The 20,837-nt window shown below is 47.4% G+C and overlaps 1 protein-coding gene across 1 annotated transcript; it reads right to left on the reverse strand.

The window, feature by feature from the left end:
• Positions 1–11,589: 11,589 nt before the first annotated feature.
• Positions 11,590–16,626, reverse strand: LOC109748430 (protein NRT1/ PTR FAMILY 5.10). Its single transcript, XM_020307456.4, has 4 exons — positions 16,081–16,626; positions 15,774–15,991; positions 12,691–13,238; positions 11,590–12,586 (listed from the first exon to the last, which is right to left on the reverse strand). Exons 1-4 carry the CDS (start codon positions 16,235–16,237, stop codon positions 11,779–11,781), a joined length of 1,731 nt encoding a protein of 576 aa, XP_020163045.1. The 5' UTR covers positions 16,238–16,626; the 3' UTR covers positions 11,590–11,778.
• Positions 16,627–20,837: the final 4,211 nt, after the last annotated feature.

Genomic DNA, 20,837 nt, shown 5'->3' on the forward strand with positions numbered 1-20,837 from the left:
ACGACACGGCGAAGTGGCGATTGGGACACGATGGCCGCGGGAACGACGGTGAACGGCGGCGACCGCGTCGGGCGTGGGGAAGGAAGGAGCGGCGCGGATCTGGGGGGGAAGAGAGAGGCGCAGAGGCCGAGAGGAGAGCGGGGCGAGTGGGAGAGAGGCCCGAGGAGGCGGGGGTGCTGGCGAGCTTATCCTCCCCGTCGCCGGCGAGGGGGTGCGGCGGGGACTGCCCCTGTTCCGACCCCGGTCGGGGGAACAGGGAAGGGGGCGAGCGGGAGAGGTGGGCTGGGCCGGGAGTCGGCCCAGTCGGGCCAGGGTCCAGCGGGGGGGAAGGGCCTTATCTTTTTTTTTCTTTGCCTGTTATGTTTTCTGTTGTATTTTCTTTTTATTTATTTATTTTCTTTTCTGTTTTATTTCATTTAAAAGTATTTAGGTATTTTATAAAAATGTGTTTTCTCCACCATAATTACCAGTGTATTATTTGGCACCCACCGAACATTTTTGTTTAAATTTTTGAAAACTTTTATTTTCCACTTTAATTTTAATTGAAGTTTGAATTAGGAGTTTGAAAAGAAATGTGATTCCAAATGTGATCATGCCCTGTTTAGCAACATGATTAGCTTAATCACAGAGAGTTACTGTAGCATGATCCTCAGGGTGTTACAAATCTCCTCCACTACAAGAAATCTCGTCCCGAGATTTAGGAGGTAGAAGGAAACAGTGCGGGGTATTCTTCGCGCAGACGATCCTCTCGTTCCCAAGTGGCCTCATCTTCAGAATGGTGCGACCACTGGACTTTGAGAAACTTGATCGCCTTCTGACGTGTGCGGCGTTCAGCTTGGTCGAGAATGCGGACCGGATGCTCCTTATAGGAGAGGTCTTGCTGCAATTCGAGCACTTCATGATCCACAGCTCGGATTGGATCCTTGAAGCAACGGCGGAGCTGTGACACATGGAACACATCGTGAACCTGAGAAAGGTTCGGCGGTAGCTCCAGTTGGTATGCCACTTTTCCACGCCTTTCGAGAATAGTGAATGGGCCAATATAGCGAGGAGCTAGTTTGCCCTTGATCCCGAAGCGGTGAGCACCCTTCATAGGTGTGACTCGAAGATAAGCCTTTTCGCCAGGTTGATAGACCATGTCTTTATGATGACGGTCATACTGACTCTTCTGACGTGACTGAGCAGTCTTGAGATTCTCGCAAATAATGCGGACTTGTTCTTCGGCATCTTGGATAATATCCGGACCGAAGAGTGGACGTTCCCCAGTTTCTGACCAGTTCAGAGGGGTTCGGCACTTTCGTCCATATAACACTTCGAAGGGGGCCATCTTCAGACTAGCTTGATAGCTATTATTATAAGAGAACTCAGCATACGGGAGACATTCCTCCCATTTCTTGCCGAAGGAAATAACGCAAGCTCGAAGCATATCTTCGAGAACTTGGTTGACGCGTTCAACTTGCCCTTGCGACTGAGGAGGAAACGCGGTACTGAATGACAGATGAGTTCCCATAGCTTCTTGGAAACTTGCCCAGAATCTTGAAGTAAATAAGCTGCCACGGTCTGAGCTGATAACCAATGGAATACCGTGGAGTGAAACAATCCTGGACATATAGAGCGTTGCCAACTGGCTAGCAGTGATCGTTTCTTTGACTGCCAGGAAATGTGCAACTTTGGAAAGCCGGTCAATGACGACAAGAATAGCATCATTACCTTTCTGTGATTTGGGAAATCCAGTGACGAAGTCCATCTCAACATGGTCCCATTTCCATTCAGGAATAGAGATAGGTTGCAGAGTTCCAGCAGGCCTTTGATGTTCGGCTTTGATACGACGGCAAACATCACACTCAGCAACATAACGAGCAATGGCTTGCTTCATATTAGACCACCAGAATCTCTGACGGATGTCTTGGTACATCTTTGTACTACCAGGATGGATACATAGAGGCGTATCATGAGCTTCTTTCATAACTTCCTGTGTCATATCCAGGTTTTTTCTCTGCACATGGCACCACTAGGCGGCCCTTGAAGTATAAGGTGCCATCTTCAGCAATGGTGAAGAATGAGGGCTTTCCTTCTGCGAGGTAGCGCTTAATCTTGTGGGCTTCAGAGTCATACTTCTGTAGCCTTTTGATGCTATCCACGAGATCTGGTTTAGCAACTAGGGTATTGAGGGAACCCTGGGTAACAACGTGGAGGTTCACCTTGCCAAACTCCTTAGGAGGGGGAGCGAGTGCACCCGGAGGAACAATATGGAGGTTCAGCTTCCTGAATTCTTCAACAAGCGAGGGCTGAACTTTGTGAACCTGGAGGTGGTTGCAGTAAGACTTGCGGCTCAAGGCATCAGCCATTACATTAGCCTTGCCTGGCGTATAGGAAATACCCAAGTCAAAGTCTGCAACAAGCTCCATCCATCTCTGTTGACGGAGGTTCAGATCTGGCTGAGTAAACAGATATTTCAGACTTTGGTGGTCAGTGAAGATCTCGCAACGATTACCGAGAAGGTAATGTCGCCACTGCTTCAGCGCATGAATGACAACAGCAAGTTCGAGGTCGTGAACTGGGTAGTTCTCTTCGTGAGGGCGCAATTGTCGAGAGGCATAAGCAATCACTTTGCGGTCTTGCATTAGGACACAGCCTAATCCTTGACGGGAAGCATCGCAGTAAATGACGAAGTCCTTCTTAGTATCAGGTGGAGCTAGAACTGGGGCAGAAGTCAACTTGTCTTTGAGTGCCTGGAAACTTTCCTGACATTTGTCTGTCCATTGGAACTTGACACCCTTATGCAACAGGTTAGTCAGAGGCCTGGCGATCTTAGAGAAGTTCTCGACGAATCAACGGCAATAGCTGGCGAGACCGAGAAAACTTCTGACTTGCTTAACGTTCTTGGGAGGAGTCCAATCAAGAATAGCCTGAACTCGCTCGGGGTTGACGGCAATACCATCCTTAGAGATGACATGCCCAAGATAGGTTACTTCCGGTAGCCAGAATTCACATTTGGAGAACTTGGCATATAGTTGATGTTCTCGTAGCTTTTCCAGCACAAGTCGAAGATGTTCAGCATGTTCTTCTTCGTTCTTGGAGAATACCAGGATATCATCCAGATAAACCACGACGAACTTGTCGAGGTAATCCATGAATATATAGTTCATCAGACGAGAGAAGGTGGCTGGAGCATTGGTTAAACCGAAAGACATGACGGTGTACTCATATGAACCATAGCGAGTCACGAAGGCGGTCTTTGGGATATCCTCTTCGCGAACACGGATCTGGTGGTAGCCCAACCTCAAGTCGAGCTTAGAGAACACTGACGAACCCGCCAGTTGATCATATAGATCATTGATCCGAGGAAGAGGGTATTTATTCTGAATGGTAGCTTGGTTTATAGGACGGTAGTCTTGAACTAACCGGTTTGTCCCATCCTTCTTCTTGACAAAGAGAGAAGGTGCTCCCCACGGAGAGCAACTTGGGCGAATGAATCCTTTGCGAAGAGATTTGTCGATTTCCTCCTTAAGCTCAAGGAGTTCATGCGGCGGCATTTTGTAGGGTCGCTTGGCTATAGGAGTGGTGCCTGGTTTCAAGTCGATGATGAATTCGACAGCTCTAGCAGGGGGAATCCCTGGAAGTTCTTCAGGGAAGACGTCGAGGAATTCACGCACGACGGGAATGTTTTCAATGCCCTCGAGTGGTGCAGCGTTCAATGCATTCAATGCATAGAGCCTTGCCTCGGCATTTTGCACCAGATTAGCTTGGTAAGCAACTATTTCGTCTGAAGGGTGTAGCAGGTGGACGGTTTTAGTGGCGCAAACTATAGAAGCAGTATGCGCTTTCAACCAATCCATACCCAAAATGAGGTCGATGTTAGACGACTTCAGGATAATGGGAGAGGCATAGAATTCCAGCCCTTCGATTTCCACGGGGACATCGATGCCAACCAAGGAGGTTTGACACTGTCCCACGGGGGTTTTGACCAATACAGAGGTGTTCATCTCCTCACATTTAACGTCGTGCTTGTATGCAAAATCTTCTGACATGAATGAATGCGATGCACCTGTATCAAATAAAACGGATGCTGGTACTGAATTTACGAGGAGTGTACCCATCACAGTAGCAGGCTGGTCTTGAGCTTCGTTGAGATCAACGTGGTTGGCATGAGCACAACCATAAGGCTTAGCATTGGTGTTGCGGGGCTGGTTGTTACCACGGCCCGTTGCTGGAAGGGCAAGTTGATTCTGATTCTGATGGCAGTCCCTGGCACGGTGACCTGGTTGTCCACACTTGTAGCACAGACCATTATTGGGAGTGGGAACAGGAGCTTGGGATGGTGGAGCTGGAAGCCTTGACTGCCTAGATGGTGGTGGAGGCAGATGAGGTGCAGCATAGTTCTGCCTTGGGGCAGATGCATTTGGACGGTACATGTTGTTCGGGATCCATATCTTACGCTTCTGTGAAGGCGAGCCCGAAGATGAGCCCGTGTCACGGTTGCGTCTGTGAGAGTTCTGGTATTCCTGCAGACCAGTTTCGACATTGATGGCCTTGTTCACCAAGGTGGCGAAATCAGCAAAGTCATGCACTAGAAGTGCGAGCTTGATGTCAGCTTGAAGGCCATCACGGAACTTCTCCTGTCTGCGTGCATCAGTTGCAATGTCTTCTTCAGCATAGCGGGACAAGTCCAGAAACTCCCGCTGATAAGCTTCGACAGTTTTGTTGCCTTGGGTGAGGTTGCGGAACTCACGCTTCTTCCGGTCCATGACTCCTTGAGGAATGAAGCGGGCACGGAAAGCAGCTTGGAAGTCTGGCCATGTGATGATTGTTCCAGCTGGCAGGGTACGCCTGTGGCTGTCCCACCATTGAGCTGCGGGTCCCTTCAAGAAGAAGGAAGCAAAGGTGACATAGCTGGCAGGGGCTACATCAGCAGACTCCATCTCATAGGTGATGTCACGGAGCCAGTCATCAGCATCCAGAGGCTGAGTTGAGCTGCGGTAGATGGTTGGGTTGAGGCGTATGAAATCTTGAAGAGTCACTTGAGCTGGCTGCTGGTTCATATTGGGGCGAGGAAACTGAGCCATCATATTTTCCATGAATTGGCGGTTTAGTTCAAACTGTTGGATCATACCAGCCATGTACTCAGGTGGTGGTGGGGCATCGCCACCACGACCACGACCACCTGGTCTAACCATCCTGCTAATATATAACAGGGGTAGTTCAGCATTGAGAAATTTGCAATGACAAGAATCATTCATGATGAAACATGCATAATGAAAGGAGCACGATAGCTACTACATAGTAGTCGGCATAACTTACAAAAGGGGTCATGCATAGAGTTCAGTACATAGAGTTCAGTACATAGACTAAAACATCATAGGCGGCACACAGGCTCGCGGCGACTGCAACTAATACTACAAGCAAGCCTACATCAGTCCCAAGAGGTACTGTGGAGGTAATCGTAGCCCGACAGCTGGTAGTGAGGCAACGGATAGCCCTCGACGTCAGCAGACTGGGGGCCGCGGATACTCAGGTGTAGAACCCGACGCTCAGGTGGCAGAAGAGGGCCAAGTGCGGGAGAGTAGCCTCCCACCTCTGGCCAACCGACACCGTGGGGCATCACGGTCCTGGCTGGGTAGATCGCAGTACGTGGTACCTGTCCAGACCGAACAAAGGGGTGCAGCAGCGTCAGAGCTCGGTAAAGGTGCTGACGGGTGGTGTACATCTCGTGGCGAAGAGCTCGGTTAGCTCGATCCAGCCCATCAGCATGCAGAACAAGGTGCTGATGGTAGAAGGGCTCTTGGGTGACCGTGGAGTAGGCAGCAGTATAGTATCCCTCCGCACCAACATCAGATGCGATAGCAATGTGCCTGAAAGGGGAGGTGTCCAACTCCTGATACTCTCCACGAAGACGTGTCAGAGCAGCATAGGCAGCATCGTGGACAGCCATATCGATGGTCACACCAACACCATGTGCGGTGTGCAGCACAGTAGTGGAGTCGTACTCCCGAGAGTAGAGGTGGACGATGGCACAGTACTGCTCCTGGTTAAAGTCCTGGTACTCCTCGTAGACGGTGTACTCAGGGTGCCAGCGATAACCCAGATAGGTCATCATCTCAGCTAGCACCGCAGGTGATCCCGAGGCACCAATGGCCGTCGTGTGGCGCACGACCTGCCTCGAGGGTTCCATCTGAAAGCAAAGACGTTTCAAAGGAGTCAAATGACAGTGCGTGAATTGTTCAAAATACTATTCTAAGAAACAACTATGGTTTATCCAACTTTGGGGTGAATGCGGTCACGGGATCCTAGTGTTAAAGTTAGTAAATTCGTTTAACCCGAGTAGAAGAGAGTTCAGAGTCCCAGAGTAAAGGTCGAGGAGTAAAAGATACTAGTACCACCCAATGGCGACGTGGGCCCGTAAGACACACAGCCATGTTAGTAAAAGTTTTCGTAATGTCTAGACTCGACTTCGGCCAAGGAGTTGGAAAGGGGGATTCCTATAGGCAGTCGGCTCTGATACCAACTTGGGACGCCTCCGATTTGACCGTACACTAATCATGCACGCAAATGTGTACGATCAAGATCAGGGACTCACGGGAAGATATCACAACACAACTCTAAAACATAAATAAGTCATACAAGCATCATAATACAAGCCAGGGGCCTCGAGGGCTCGAATACAAGTGCTCGATCACAGACGAGTCAGCGGAAACAACAATATCTGAGTACAGACATAAGTTAAACAAGTTTGCCTTAAGAAGGCTAGCACAAACTGGGATACAGATCGAACGAGGCGCAGGCCTCCTGCCTGGGATCCTCCTAACTACTCCTGGTCGTCGTCAGCGGCCTGCACGTAGTAGTAGGCACCTCCAGTGTCGTAGGTGTCGTCGTCGACGGTGGTGTCTGGCTCCTGGACCCCAACATCTGATTGCGACAACCAGATAGAAAGGAAAAGGGGGAAAAGAGGGGGAGAAGCAACCGTGAGTACTCATCCAAAGTACTCGCAAGCAAGGAGCTACACTACATATGCATGGGTATATGTGTAAAGGGGCATATCAGTGGACTGAACTGCAGAATGCTAGAATAAAAAGGGGGATAGCTAGTCCTGTCGAAGACTACGCTTCTGGCCATCTCCATCTTGCAGCATATAGAAGAGAGTAGATTGAAGTCCTCCAAGTAGCATCGCATAGCATAATCCTACCCGGCGATCCCCTCCTCGTCGCCCTGTTAGAGAGCGATCACCGGGTTGTATCTGGCACTTGGAAGGGTGTATTTTATTCAGAATCCAGTTCTAGTTGTCATAAGGTCAAGGTACAACTCCGGGTCGTCCTTTTACCGAGGGACACGGCTATTCGAATAGATAAACTTCCCTGTAGGGGTGCACCACATAACCCAACACACTCGATCCCATTTGGCCAGACACACTTTTCTGGGTCATGCCCGGCCTCGTAAGATCAACATGTCGCAGCCCCACCTAGGCTCATCAGAGAGGTCAGCACGCCGGTCTAAACCTATGCGCGCAGGGGTCTGGGCCCATCGCCCTATGCACACCTGCACGTTGCGTACGTGGCCGGAAGCAGACCTAGCCCCCTTAATACAAGCGCGAGCTTACGGTCCAATGCGGCGCGCGCCACTCAGTTGCTGACGTCAAAAGAGCTTCGGCTGATACCACGACGTCGGGATACCCATAACTACTCCCACGTAGATGGTTAGTGCGTATAGACCAAATGGCCAGACTCAGATCAAATACCAAGATCTCGTTAAGCGTGTTAAGTAACCGCGAACGCCGACCAGGGCCAGGCCCACCTCTCACCTAGGCAGTCTCAACCTGCCCTGTCGCTCCGCCACAAAGATCCACTCGCGGGTACTCCTACGAGCCGACCCGACTTTAGTCATCTCATGTGTCATGTATATAGTATATAAGTATATACCCGTGATCACCGCCCAGGTGATCACGGCCCGATAGTATAGCACAGCAGACGGACAAGAATGTAGGGCCACTGATGGAAAACTAGCATCCTATACTAAGCATGTAGGATTGCAGGTACAGGTATCAACAGTAGTAGCAAGGATAGGCTATGCATCAGGATAGGATATCGAAAAGCAGTAACATGCTACACTACTCTAATGCAAGCAGTATAGAGAAGCATAGGCGATATCTGGTGATCAAGGAGGGGGCTTGCCTGGTTGCTCTGGTAAGTAGGAGGGGTCGTCAACTCCGTAGTCGAACTGGGCAGCAGCAGTGTCGGTCTCGTAGTCTACCGGAGAGAAGAGGGGGAAGAAACAGTAAATACAATGCAAACATAAGCATGACGATGCGTGACATGACAATGAGCGGTGCTAGGTGTGACCTAACGCGACAGTAGGTGATACCGGCGAAGGGGGGAACATCCGGGAGGTATTCCCGATGTTTCGCGTTTTCGGACAAACGGACCGGAGGGGGAAAGTTGCTAGTTCGATAGGTTAGGGAGGTGTGGTGGACGAACGGACTGCGTATTCGGATTCGTCTCGTCGTTCTGAACAACTTTCATATAGAAAACATTTTCATCCGAGTTACGGTTTAAAAGATATGAATTTTCAAAGTTTATTTGAATTTCTGGAATTATGTGAATTAAGCAAAAAATGAATTTATGACGTCAGCATGAGACAATGCTGACGTCAGCAGGTCAACAGGTCGGCTGACCAGTCAAACCAGACTGGTGGGTCCAGTGGGACCCACATGTCAGCCTCTGTTAGTCTAATATTAATTTAAACTAAACTAACAGTCTAATTAGAGGGGTGGGCCCCATATGCCAGTGAGTGATTAGTTAATCTAATTATTTTTATTTATAAAACATTTTTCTTTTTGTTTTTGTTTTTAATTTTTGCGGCGGGGCCCGCATGTCAGTGCCTGGGCCTGCCCAGTCAGCACGTTGACTGGGTGGACCCAGTCAACGGGGCCCACGGGGCCCACTGGCAGTGGCACTGGGGGGGGGCCAGGCCAGCCACGTCGGCGGCCGGCGCCGGAGCAACTCCGACGAGCCAAACGCGGCGGCGCGGCTCGGGAGGGGCGCGGGTTTCGCGCACAGGGGGTCTGCGGGGTCGTGGTTGGGCGCGTTCGACGCGGCTCGGCGCCGCGCGTCCAACGGTGGTGGCCGGAGCGGCTGGAACGGGCGGGGGCGAGCGCTACGAGCTCGCCGGCGGCGAAGTGCTTCGGGCTGGGGTGGGTGCGGCGTTAGAGCGCGCGAGCGGCCGAACTAACTAGCTAGGCGGGTGCGGCACGATGCGGTCGAGCTAACGGGCCTACGCCCATGACCAAATGGTCACCGGAGACCCGCCGGCGGCGAGCTCCGCGGCGCGGCGTTCGGGCGCGTGTGGGGAAGAAGCTAGGGGGCGCGCGAGAGAGAAAGGACAGGGGAGGAGGGGGGAGAGGCTCACGGCGAGGCTGTAGGGGGACGGCAGCGTACTCGGGGAGGCTCGAGGCGGCGAAACGGGGCGGCGATCGACGGCGGCCGTGCGGGGAAGACGAGCTCGGGGAGGCTGTTGCAGTGGCTCGGAGCTCCAACGGAGAGGTGGAGGTGGTGTAGTCGAGGGCGGCGACGGCGTACGACACGGCGAAGTGGCGATTGGGGCACGGTGGCCGCGGGAACGACGGTGAACGGCGGCGACCGCGTCGGGCGTGGGGAAGGGAGGAGCGGCGCGGATCTGGGAGGGAAGAGAGAGGCGCAGAGGCCGAGAGGAGAGCGGGGCGAGTGGGAGAGAGGCCCGAGGAGGCGGGGGTGCTGGCGAGCTTATCCTCCCCGTCGCCGGCGAGGGGGTGCGGCGGGGACTGCCCCTGTTCCGACCCCGGTCGGGGGAACAGGGAAGGGGGCGAGCGGGAGAGGTGGGCTGGGCCGGGAGTCGGCCCAGTCGGGCCAGGGGTCCAGCGGGGGGGAAGGGCCTTCTCTTTTTTTTCTTTTTTTTCTTTGCATGTTCTGTTTTCTGTTGTATTTTCTTTTTATTTATTTATTTTCTTTTCTGTTTTATTTCATTTAAAAGTATTTAGGTATTTTATAAAAATGTGTTTTCTCCACCATAATTACCAGTGTATTATTTGGCACCCACCGAACATTTTTGTTTAAATTTTTGAAAACTTTTATTTTCCACTTTAATTTTAATTGAAGTTTGAATTAGGAGTTTGAAAAGAAATGTGATTCCAAATGTGATCATGCCCTGTTTAGCAACATGATTAGCTTAATCACAGAGAGTTACTGTAGCATGATCCTCAGGGTGTTACAGCCCCACTCCTCCTCACCTTATCTCTCCTGTTTCTCGAGATATCATTAGTTTTTACACATGGAATTACTCCCGCATGGGTCAATCACAACAGGTGTTTTGTAAAAGAAGCATCTTGATTGTTCCGTGCAATGCACGGACATCTTGCTAGTTTCATAGGAAACATGTATATGAGTAGGGCACTTTGGAGGCCGGGCATCATGAAAGTCTTTATTTTGAAAAATAAAAAATTTGTAGTTCCAAAAAATTCTGAAAAACACACACAAGAATGCAAGGATGTGAAGTGTATGTGTGTAAAATTTCAGGATGAAATACCTTGAAATGCAAGCTGCATATAAAAAACAAAATCCTAGACTTTGAGGATGACGTATGCTAAAAGGCCCAAATTTGTCTTTCTTGTGTAGCTCTCATTTTAACATATTTTGATCTGAAAATTTGCACACAAGTACATTATGTATCTAGATATATATGTATTTTTGCAGAATATTTTTGAAAGTGAAAATTTTGAATTTTGAAGTTTTTAAATCAAGGCCTCCATGGATTTCGGTCTCCATTTGAATTTTTTGACATGTATATGAATTTTATAGAAATGCTATTTATTTTCTGTGTTTTCGAAGAAAACTACACATGCAGTCAAACCATTTTTTTATAGAAACGAGGCAAGACAATTCCTGTGCATAGCAAATAGACAACGCCTTTGCCCTTCTCATCCATCCATACCTCCTCCCCAAGAAAAGTCTACGGTTCCCCTGCCTCCCACCGGCGCCGCTGTCGGTCCGCCTTGTCTCCGGTGGCCTCAGTGCCATGGCGACGTGGTAGATCTCAGCCCTTGCCGGCGGGAGGGCTCTGTTTTCAGTTGTTTCTTCGGATTGTTAGGTTTTTGTCCTACTCAGGAAGACGAGACGATGGCAGCTCCCTGAAGATGGAATAAGCTTCTCCCCGCCTAGCCCCATCTCGATGGTGTGTCTACCATCATCGGTGGGTGTGTGTCTCCAGCGGATCTGTCCTTGATGGATTTGCTCGGGTTTGGTTGTAGTTTGTCTACGCCCATGTGGCCATGTGTTTTCAAGTTGGATCCTTCCGATCTACGCTATTCATCGGCGACGGTTATTGTTCTGCTGCGCTGGTCCTTTGGCCCTTAGCACGACGACTTTCCGACTGTCTAGTACAACAATTTTTGCTCGGTTTCAGCGAGGGAGGAGCAATGACGGCGGCACGCCTTCGGCTTGCTTCAGTGCTTATAGTTGTCGCTAGGTGATCTATGGATCTAAATGTAATTTTTTATCATTTCTGACGTTCGTTGCACTGGCATGATTAAAAATGAATAGCTCGTAAAAAGAAGAGGCAAGACAATTTCTTAGAATGACAAGTGTCATCCTATCAAATTTCTGTAGCCATGTTCTCCTATAAAAATCCTTCTTGGCGTGTCATAATCGGCCCGGCCGGTATGTCGAAGTGGGGAATAGCCATCCGAAAAATGTAAGCATGTACACCTTGAATTCATATCTATCCTCTGCCTAGCACGAGTATATACCGCTAATTCTAACCAACGGTAGCTGATGCTGCCTTCTTCTTGTACTTGAAGGTTACGGCGAAGAAGACGTACACCACAAGCTCGAGCGCGCTGAGCGCGGCGATGAGCCAGTAGAAGTAGTCGAGGTGGCCGCGGTTGAGATTGTTGGAGAACCAGCTCTGCCCCCTCTCCGAGCTCCACTTGTCGATGCCCGACACGAGGCCGCTGCTGATGAAGCTGCCGATGCCGAAGATGCTGAGGTAGAGCGCCAGCCCGATGCTGCGCAGCTTGTCGGGCACCTGGTCGTAGAAGAACTCCTGCAGCCCCACCATGGTGAACACGTCCGCCGCGCCGAACAGCACGTACTGCGGCACCATCCACCACAGGCTCATCGGGACCGGCACCCTGGGCAGGTCCGCCAGGCCGGCGTCCGCCGCGATCCGGAGCCGGCGTGTCTCCACGAGCGCCGCCACCACCATCGACACGAGCGAGAGCACCATCCCGACGCCGATGCGCTGCAGCATGGTGATGCCCGAGGAGACGCCCGTGCAGCGGCGCGCCAGCGGCACGATGGCGCGGTCGTAGATGGGCATGAAGAGCACGATGGTGATGCTGATGAAGCTCTGCAGCGCCGCCGGTGGCACCTGGACCCGCTTGCCGACGTGCCGGTCGAGGGTCGCCGCCTGCTTCGTGAAGAACGTGGACGACTGGGAGAACGCCACGGCGTAGATCAGGCACGTCGCCCAGATCGGGAACAGCCGGAGGACGCCCTTGACTTCCTCGATGAGGTCCGCGTTTCTGATCACCACCCCCTGCTCTTCCTCGTCGACCTGAGCACTGTACAAGATTTGAACAAAGCAGAGCAGTGAGACATCGCGTTCTTCCTCTTGCTGCTTGTATCGGTCGATCGAGCATCCTGCCAAACACTCTGTATTTATTACCTGTATTCCGGCGCCGATGTTGCCGGTCGATGAGCTTCATGCGAACCGGAGGCTGCAAGGGGACTCGACTTCCGCCGCTTGCTCCGCCACACCGCGAAAGCCTCGCCGGCACGAGCGAACAGGCTCCGCTGCTTGCCGTCGGAGGCGTAGTAGCGGTAGGTGCGGGTGCCGAGCAAGAAGACGGCGAGGGCGCAGAGCATCACGACGCACGGGATGCCGAAGCCGAGGCCCCAGCCGATGTTGTCCTGGATGTAGCTGAGGAACACGAGCGTGACGGCGGTGCCGGCGCATATGCCGAAGTACCACCAGTTGAAGAAGGAGCTCCGGGAGACGGCCTCCCGCGGGTGGCTCGCGTCGAACTGGTCGGCGCCGAAGGCCTGGACGCACGGCTTGTGCCCGCCCTGCGCCAGGGCCACCAGGTAGAGGGAGGTGTAGAACGCGGCCATCTGCAGACCGGACGGCGGCGGGCAGGGCGTGCCGCCGTCGGTGTTAATGCATTTGTGATCCCCGGAGGAGAGCAATGTCGAGAGAGCCAGCATGCCTAAACCCTGCACGAAGTTTCAGCAGTGCCAGTGAGAAATTTAGAAATGTGATGCATACGATCCTGTCTCGTGAATCAAACATAGGAGAAACAAGAGCAGAATGAAATCTCGTCCGTCCAAAATTATACAGTACTCCCTCCGTTCACAAATATAAGATGTTTTGAATATTTGAAATACAAACTACATACAAATTCAAACAAATGAACAAACACCTTAAAACGTCTCTATATACATCAAATTCACAAAAAAGTTAGACATCCTATATTTATGAACAAAGGGAGTACTACTACTACTACTACTACTAATTATTATTATTATTCATGCCTCTTATCAAGCGAGAGCTAAGGCCGGCCAAGTACTGTAGCTGTCACACATTTTTTTGGTAGTTTTATTGGTTTTCACTGTTTGCATCGATTTCTTAGGGTCTTTTTGTTTTCTCTTTTTTTTATCCTTTTCACTAATTTTTTATTTTTTCTTCGATTTTCATCAGGTTTGTCCTTTAACAACACAGGTCTGCATTTTACATACACATTTTATATTTTTCTTATACATCAAGAACATTTTTACACACGTTTCACATTTGTTATGTTCATGATTGACATTTTTGCTAAATATATGTTTTCATGGCTATTTCTTCATACACATTGTACATTTTTGTATACATCTAAAAGATACTTTCGCATGTTTAATTATAAATTCATGATTTTTTAAAAAATACATGTTTTGAACATTTTTGAATGATTTAAATTATAAACTATCCGACTTTTTAACATCATATAATTTGTTATTGAAATATGTCACAAACATATTGTGAAACTCGTGAACATTTTGTTAATGTAACATGATTTGTTTATTGATATGAAACCTATTTTTTGAATTACACGAACATTTTTACATTGTATAAACACTTTTTACAAAATGTTATGTATATTTTTTTGGAACACGTGAACATTTTTTAGATGTCAGAAATAGTTTTTTTTGACTACTATCAACATTCTTTTTAATGTGTGCTAACAAAATTTTAAAAACACATTAACATTTTTCTTATTCATAGTAAACATTTAAAAAAAATAACTAAATTAATTTTTTGGAATGTATTTATTTTGAATGTCTTAAAATATAAACAAAACTAAAATAAAATGAAACAACTAATACTATTGGGCAGGCCTAGTTAGCACATTCCCTAAGGCAAGACGTACCTCTGTCTCACTGTAAACGAGACAAAGACGCACTGTCCGACAGAAGTTTACCTAACCAAAACCCATCAACAAGCACTAGGTCACCTACTTTCCCCTTTGTCCTAATAGAAAAACCTACGCCCCCACTCAAGAAGAAAGGTACCGACTATATGTTAGTCGCCTGATTTTTTTCCCATTAGTGACTTCCTCGGAGTGTGTTTCATCTCCTTTCGTTGTCTTTCTCCTGACGCAAAGTCATTCTGACGCCAGCCGGGCTGCCTGCCACCACCGCCCCACGACCGGCTGCCTTGCCTCCCCACCCTTCTTAAGTTGTCTGTCGTCGCTCCCGACCATCCTTCTAACCATGTTGTCTTTCACATGGCATTTGAACCAATCAACCTCAGACTCCTCTCTACCGGCGAAGCCGTTGCCACACGTCCCCGGTTCCTGGTCACTCCCGGTTCGGCCTCACTGCGGCACCCTCTCTCCCAACGGCAGAGCTTAGGCTGATTTTTGGGGGGCAAACAAATTCCCGCCTGGGCCAATTTTACTTGACATATGGGCCACATACTAGGAGATATACGAGAAAAATATCATGGGCTGGCTGAGTCCAGGTTGGCCCCTGAGAAGCTTCCGCACTGCTCTCACCAATCATATTTTCAAGCATCTTACGTATAGCAGACAAACGCAAAAAAAAAAGGAAATATAAACCCTACTCCGTTCAACACAACGCGCCAGCGGACACTTGGATGAAAAAAGTTGGAGTCCACTACAAATTTGATGTCCGATTTTTCACCATGCTACATCAAACGTTTTTCATGACAAATTATGTTCTTCGAGCATGGCAAATCCGCCTCAATCCATTCTTTGTCAGAAAATTACGGTTTTTGCAAATAAAAATTGCCATCATCACGCCAATATAAATTATCATTAAAAACGTGTGATGTTTTATGCCTAAAACTCTGACGTGTTTCCAAAGAAGTTTGTGCAGCTCGTGGACGTGGACGTGTTATCTTTCCTCGAGTAGTCCGCATGTGCATGCACCCTCGACCACTCGACTGTCCTCAGATTTGTGACCACTCGCCCAATCTCAACAACCCAAATAATTCGCCATATTTTAACATCAACTTGCGGTTAAATTCAAGCTAGAATCTATAGCGAACTGGACCAGAATATCTCAGGCGCTGCAAGCATAAATGGCCACGAGCCGTCGAGCCCACGACCGATTCAAGCACGCCACTACCTAAATGTCCGACTGACACTGGGTCCGGCACCGTGAACTCTGCCGCGCGTGAGGCAATGGTGATAATTGCTCGAGGCAAAAAAGAAATGACTGGTTTTGCGCCGGGCGTTGCGTACGTACCAGGATGTAGAGCAGGGAGGCGATGACGATGGTGCGGTAGCGGCCGAGGCAGGAGTCGGCGAGGGCGGCGCCGAGCAGCGGCAGCAGCTGCGCCACGCCGTTCCAGGCGTTGATGGCGGACGCGGCCTTGGCGTTGCTCTCGCCCAGCGGCCCCGTCAGGTAGCTGATCAGGTTCGCCGACACGCCGTAGAACGAGAACCGCTCCGCGATCTCCACCGCTGCACCCCCCGTTCCGGTTCCGATCATGATCACACACCAATTAACTAAATCGATCATTTGCAAAATAATCTGCTGTACATGCACTTGCCTATGATGAAGAGCGCCGACCGCCAGCGGCCGGTGGAGGCGCGGGGGGCGGGACGGCCGCGGTGGTCCACCGCCGCGACGTCGATGCCGTCGTCTTCCTCCATGCTGCTGCCGTCGGCGCGCGCGAGCAGCGGGTCGGAGCCCGAGCCGGAAGGCATCGTGGCTTTATATGGTATACTGACTGATTCCGGCGACGGGAAAATCAGGGTAGCCGGAGCAGAGCTGGCGTTGACTCCGGGTAGTCAGAAAATACGGCGTGGGGCACGTTGTCGACGAACGATCTCCGACGCCAGTCGAGGGAGATCGCGTCAACGCTCGAGCGGTCGGTGCTGTAGCCTCGTCGGCGGCGGCGGCTACCAATTAGAGTGGGAGTAAGGAGAGGATAAATGGCAATGGCTGATGAACTGTGGCCTGTGGGTATGAGATTGACTTCAGGTAGAGGTAGGTATAGAGGGGCGCATAGAATACGGATCCCATCGCCATCGCGTTCGCCACATCGGACAGACAGCCGGCCACATGCGGCGGCTAACTGCACATGTGCACGACTAGACACCGTCTCTGTCCAGCTGGACCATATATGGAGGCCCAGTAAATAGGAAAAAAAAAAAGCATCCTGAGTCCAGTTTGTACAAAACCCTAATCTTTTTGCAGATAACAGGGAGCGCCAGTGCTATATCTCGCCCGTACGGATTTCTAATAGGAATCGCCTACATGTGATAACTAGCGGACCGGCCTATTAGCGCGGTTTGCTCGCTGCACGCTGTAGGTTCGAACCGCTACTGTCACAGTGTACATTTTTAGAGCACACGTGAAACATTTTTATCATACATGTTGAACATTTTTCAAATACATGATGTATATTTTATTAAATACGTGTTTTGAACACATTTTCGATACAGTAATTTTATAAATACACATTGCACATTTTTTAATGGCAATAAAAATGAACTATGAAAACATTTTTATACATAGTAGAAACATTTTTGAAAATGTCACGTACATTTAATGGGAAAAAAATTAACAAGCATAAAAATATTTTTACATTGTGTGTAATATTTTCAAAAAATTTCAAGAACCGTTTTTTAAATGCATGAATATTTCCATTAAATTTCACGTATATTTTATAAGGGTATGAACATTTTTTTTACATAACGCAATTTTTTTTGCATTGTATACTTTTTAAAAAGTTCTCATACATTATTTCTAAATGCGGGAACATTCTTTATTGTTACAAACATATTTTTGCATTATCTACATCTTTTTCAAACTACACTAACATTTGTTCAAATTCGTAGTTTTAAATTTCTCTAAAAAAATTTTGTTTTTGAAATATATGGTTTTAAAATATAACTAACATTTTCAAATACAAGATTAACATATGTTTTAATGCATGATCAACGTTTTTTCTATACACATTTAACATATTTTAAATGCATCACTAACATTTATCAGATACTTGTTTCAAGGTTTTTCAAATTCTTGATTAATTTTCTAAATACATGATCAGCTTTTTATCACATACATTGTATATTTAATATAAAATATATAGTATCCATAGAAACATTTTATTTATACACATTTATCATTTTTCAAATGTGTGGTTAATATTATTTGAAAACATGGTCAAAAAAATTTCTATATACATTTTTAACATCTTTCAAATGCTTGATTAGCATTTTCCAAATACAAGTTTGACATTTTTTGAGTACATGGTCAACATTTATCTATACACAGTTTAACATTTTCCAAATGATTAATTAACATTTTTCAAGTATGACATTTTACGAATGCATGTGTCAACAATTTTGCTATATAGATTTAACTTTTTAAATGCTTGATTAATATTTTTCAAATACTCATTTAACCTTTTGTTCAAATGCTTGATTAATTTTTTTAAATAAATGATCAATTTTGGTCGTACATATTATATATATTTTGTATACATTTTCGGTATACATGAGAAACATTTTCTTTATACACATTTAACGTTTTTCAAATGCTTGATTAACATTTTTTCCAAATATTTTATGTAACTCTTTTGTGATATATTTCTTTAGAATATTTGAAAGTAAAATAAGTAAATGAGAAAAGCAAAAAAATGAAAACAAGGTCATGGCCTACTACGCGCCTGGGCGGGTCAATTTACCTAAATGTCACGCTATAAGCGATACATAGTGCTGCCACCACATTGTCTACCAACTTGTTGCCTGAAATCACTAATTGAGGAGTACTCATTACAAAGATCACTCTCACCTTTCCAGGTTGCGACAAGTGGCGCGCTGCATGTGCGCCACTTGTCGCAACCTGGGAGTTTTCCTTTTTTCATAGATCTGATTATTCAAAATGCTTTATCTCTTAAACCGTGCGTCCAAATCTCAAACCGGTTTCACCGTTGGATTCCTCGCGTCGAGATCTTCAAAACCAGATCCAATGTTGATTGGTTTTGATGAACTTTTGTGCACGGGTTTTTTTCTTTTTCCGAAAGAGGCACGCCCATGCCTCTCGCGAAATCACAACCGTACCTCTCGCGGAAGGAAAAAAATAGAAAGCGCGGTTTTTTCCGTTTGCGAGGGGCACGACCATGACTCTCGCGAAAGCACAACCGTGTCTCTCGCCGAAGCAAAACCGCGCCTCTTGCGAAAGGGAAAAAAACAGAAAACGCATTTTTTTCGTTTCCGAAGGACCATGACTCTCGCGAAAACACAAACGTGCCTCTCACGGAAGCAAAACCGTGCTTCTCGCGAAAGAAATAAACAGAAAACACATTTTTTCCCGTTTCCGAGAGGCACGGCCGTGAATCTCGCGAAAGCAAAACCGTGACTCTCATGAAAGAAAGAAAAGGAAAACACGTGCGGAAAAATTAAAATATTTTTTTTAAATATTTTTGATCCAAAAGCTAAGAAAGACCGGTGGAAAACCGAAACATCGAAAAAACAAAAAAAGACCATTTAAAAAGCCGAAAACGCGTGCGAAAAAATAAAAAAACGGAGAGAACGCCTAAAGCGCGATACGTGGCGGGCGGCTGATAGCGCGCCAAGTGGCGCTACTAGTTATGAGGCTCCCGAAGTAGCGCTCGTTAACTAGTTGCTCCCGTTGCCAAAGCGCCCGCGCGGATGCTAATAGGCCATGGCCCTAAATAGCACTCCATCGCATCCAGCTCGCTACGCTAGCTGGTCTGGTTGTCTTTTTTGCCTTTTTTCTTCGCAGGCTAATGTAAGTTCACTCGCTACTTTAGAAAAACACGCTACTATTTTATTATGGAGTCAAGAAAATCACGAACTTGATTTCTTTCAAGGGTTTTGAAACGTTCATGAATTTTAAAGTGCTAATGAAATCAAAGAAAAGTTCCTAGATTTGAAAAGGTTCACTGATTTGAAAAAGAATTCATGGATTAAAAAATTCACAAAATATATAAAATTCTCATGAATTTTAAAAGTGTTCTAGAATTTTGAAAAATATTCTGGAAACTCAAATATGTTCACGGATTTATATTTTCCTGAAATTTTGAAAAAATGATGAGAAATTTTAAAACATTCATGGCTTTTAAAACGCTAATGAAACATTAAAAAGGAAAAAGGAAAAGGAAAAACACAAAATAAAACCTTTGAGAAAAACACGTAGAAAACCAGGGGATTCCCAAAACTGTGAGAAATAAAATCCTACATGGGCTGGCCCACATAGGAACTACCGATTGGCTACTATTTCGTCCTATAAGCGCCAAATCGAATTTTCCCCAAATCACCAAGTCGTTCAACTGAACTTTAAGATGGTTCTACGGCCACACCTAGTATGACATGATCAACCTTCTAAAGCTAGTTTAGATGTGAATAAAAGGTTGAAAGATTCGTCTCCATAACAAGCGCAGGCAAGAATGGCAAATATGAAAAATTGATGTTGTTTTGTAACAATTGTGGCCTTCTTGGTCATTGGTACTAGAAATGTGGCACGGGTGAGCATAAATACGCCAAGGTCGAATGGTGTGATTTCATATTAGCAGATGAAGGGAGAAGTCGTATGGGATATGGAGGTGGTTGAGGAAATGGAAATGGCAGGAGTGCTGGAAAAGGAAGGGGAGGTATGGCTTTTGGTCGAGGTTTTGGAAGGGGTGCAAACCGAGATGATCTCTCGGAAGGAAATACTAGCGGGAGCAAGTCATATGATGGGCAGGAGAGTTGGAGGTGGAACGTACGCAACATACACTCATAAGGAATCGATTGAGGATCATAATGAAAAGAATGGTAAACTTTCTGATACAACCATGCTGGAACCCTCTACTAGAAAGAACCTAGCCCTAAACTCTGCAACCCGTATTAGTGGAAACCAAAATTTAGTGGGTGCTATTGTGTTGGTCGACGCATCATCTAATGTGGCTAACATAGTTGACATATTCAATGAAATAACAGTTCAGATCCATTAGATGCACCACAGAAGAACGCAAAAAAAGCAGAGGGGAGCTAGTGGTGAAGCAATTGATAGTACCAAGAGTTTTGATCCATTAAAGGATTGGTGGTACCCCTCGAGGGTGATCGCCGGGAGCAATGGGGATCCTAGCGTGGAATTGCCTGTGGCTGGGAAATGACCCGACGGTTCATGTGCTTATGGACATACATAAGCGATATTTCCCCGAGGTGCTTTTTTGTTGGAGGTGCAGCTTGATGAATATCTGTCCGATTGTTTGCGGAAAAGGTTAAAGATGGGTTTAAATTGTGAACCCTAGCGATGGAGGATGGAGTTGAAGATAAGTCAAATATATTTCCC

Source organism: Aegilops tauschii, chromosome 1 (genome assembly GCF_002575655.3).
Source record: "Aegilops tauschii subsp. strangulata cultivar AL8/78 chromosome 1, Aet v6.0, whole genome shotgun sequence".
NCBI lineage: Eukaryota > Viridiplantae > Streptophyta > Magnoliopsida > Poales > Poaceae > Aegilops > Aegilops tauschii.

Bases quoted from the DNA above. Each gene is read 5' to 3' on its own strand.
- LOC109748430 (XM_020307456.4), bottom strand. From the start codon at position 16,237: ATGCCTTCCGGCTCGGGCTCCGACCCGCTGCTCGCGCGCGCCGACGGC. The intron at 15,992-16,080 runs GCAAGTGCATGT...CGGGGGGTGCAG, and splicing joins GTCGGCGCTCTTCATCATAG to CGGTGGAGATCGCGGAGCGG. The intron at 12,587-12,690 runs GTAATAAATACA...AATCTTGTACAG, and splicing joins ACATCGGCGCCGGAATACAG to TGCTCAGGTCGACGAGGAAG.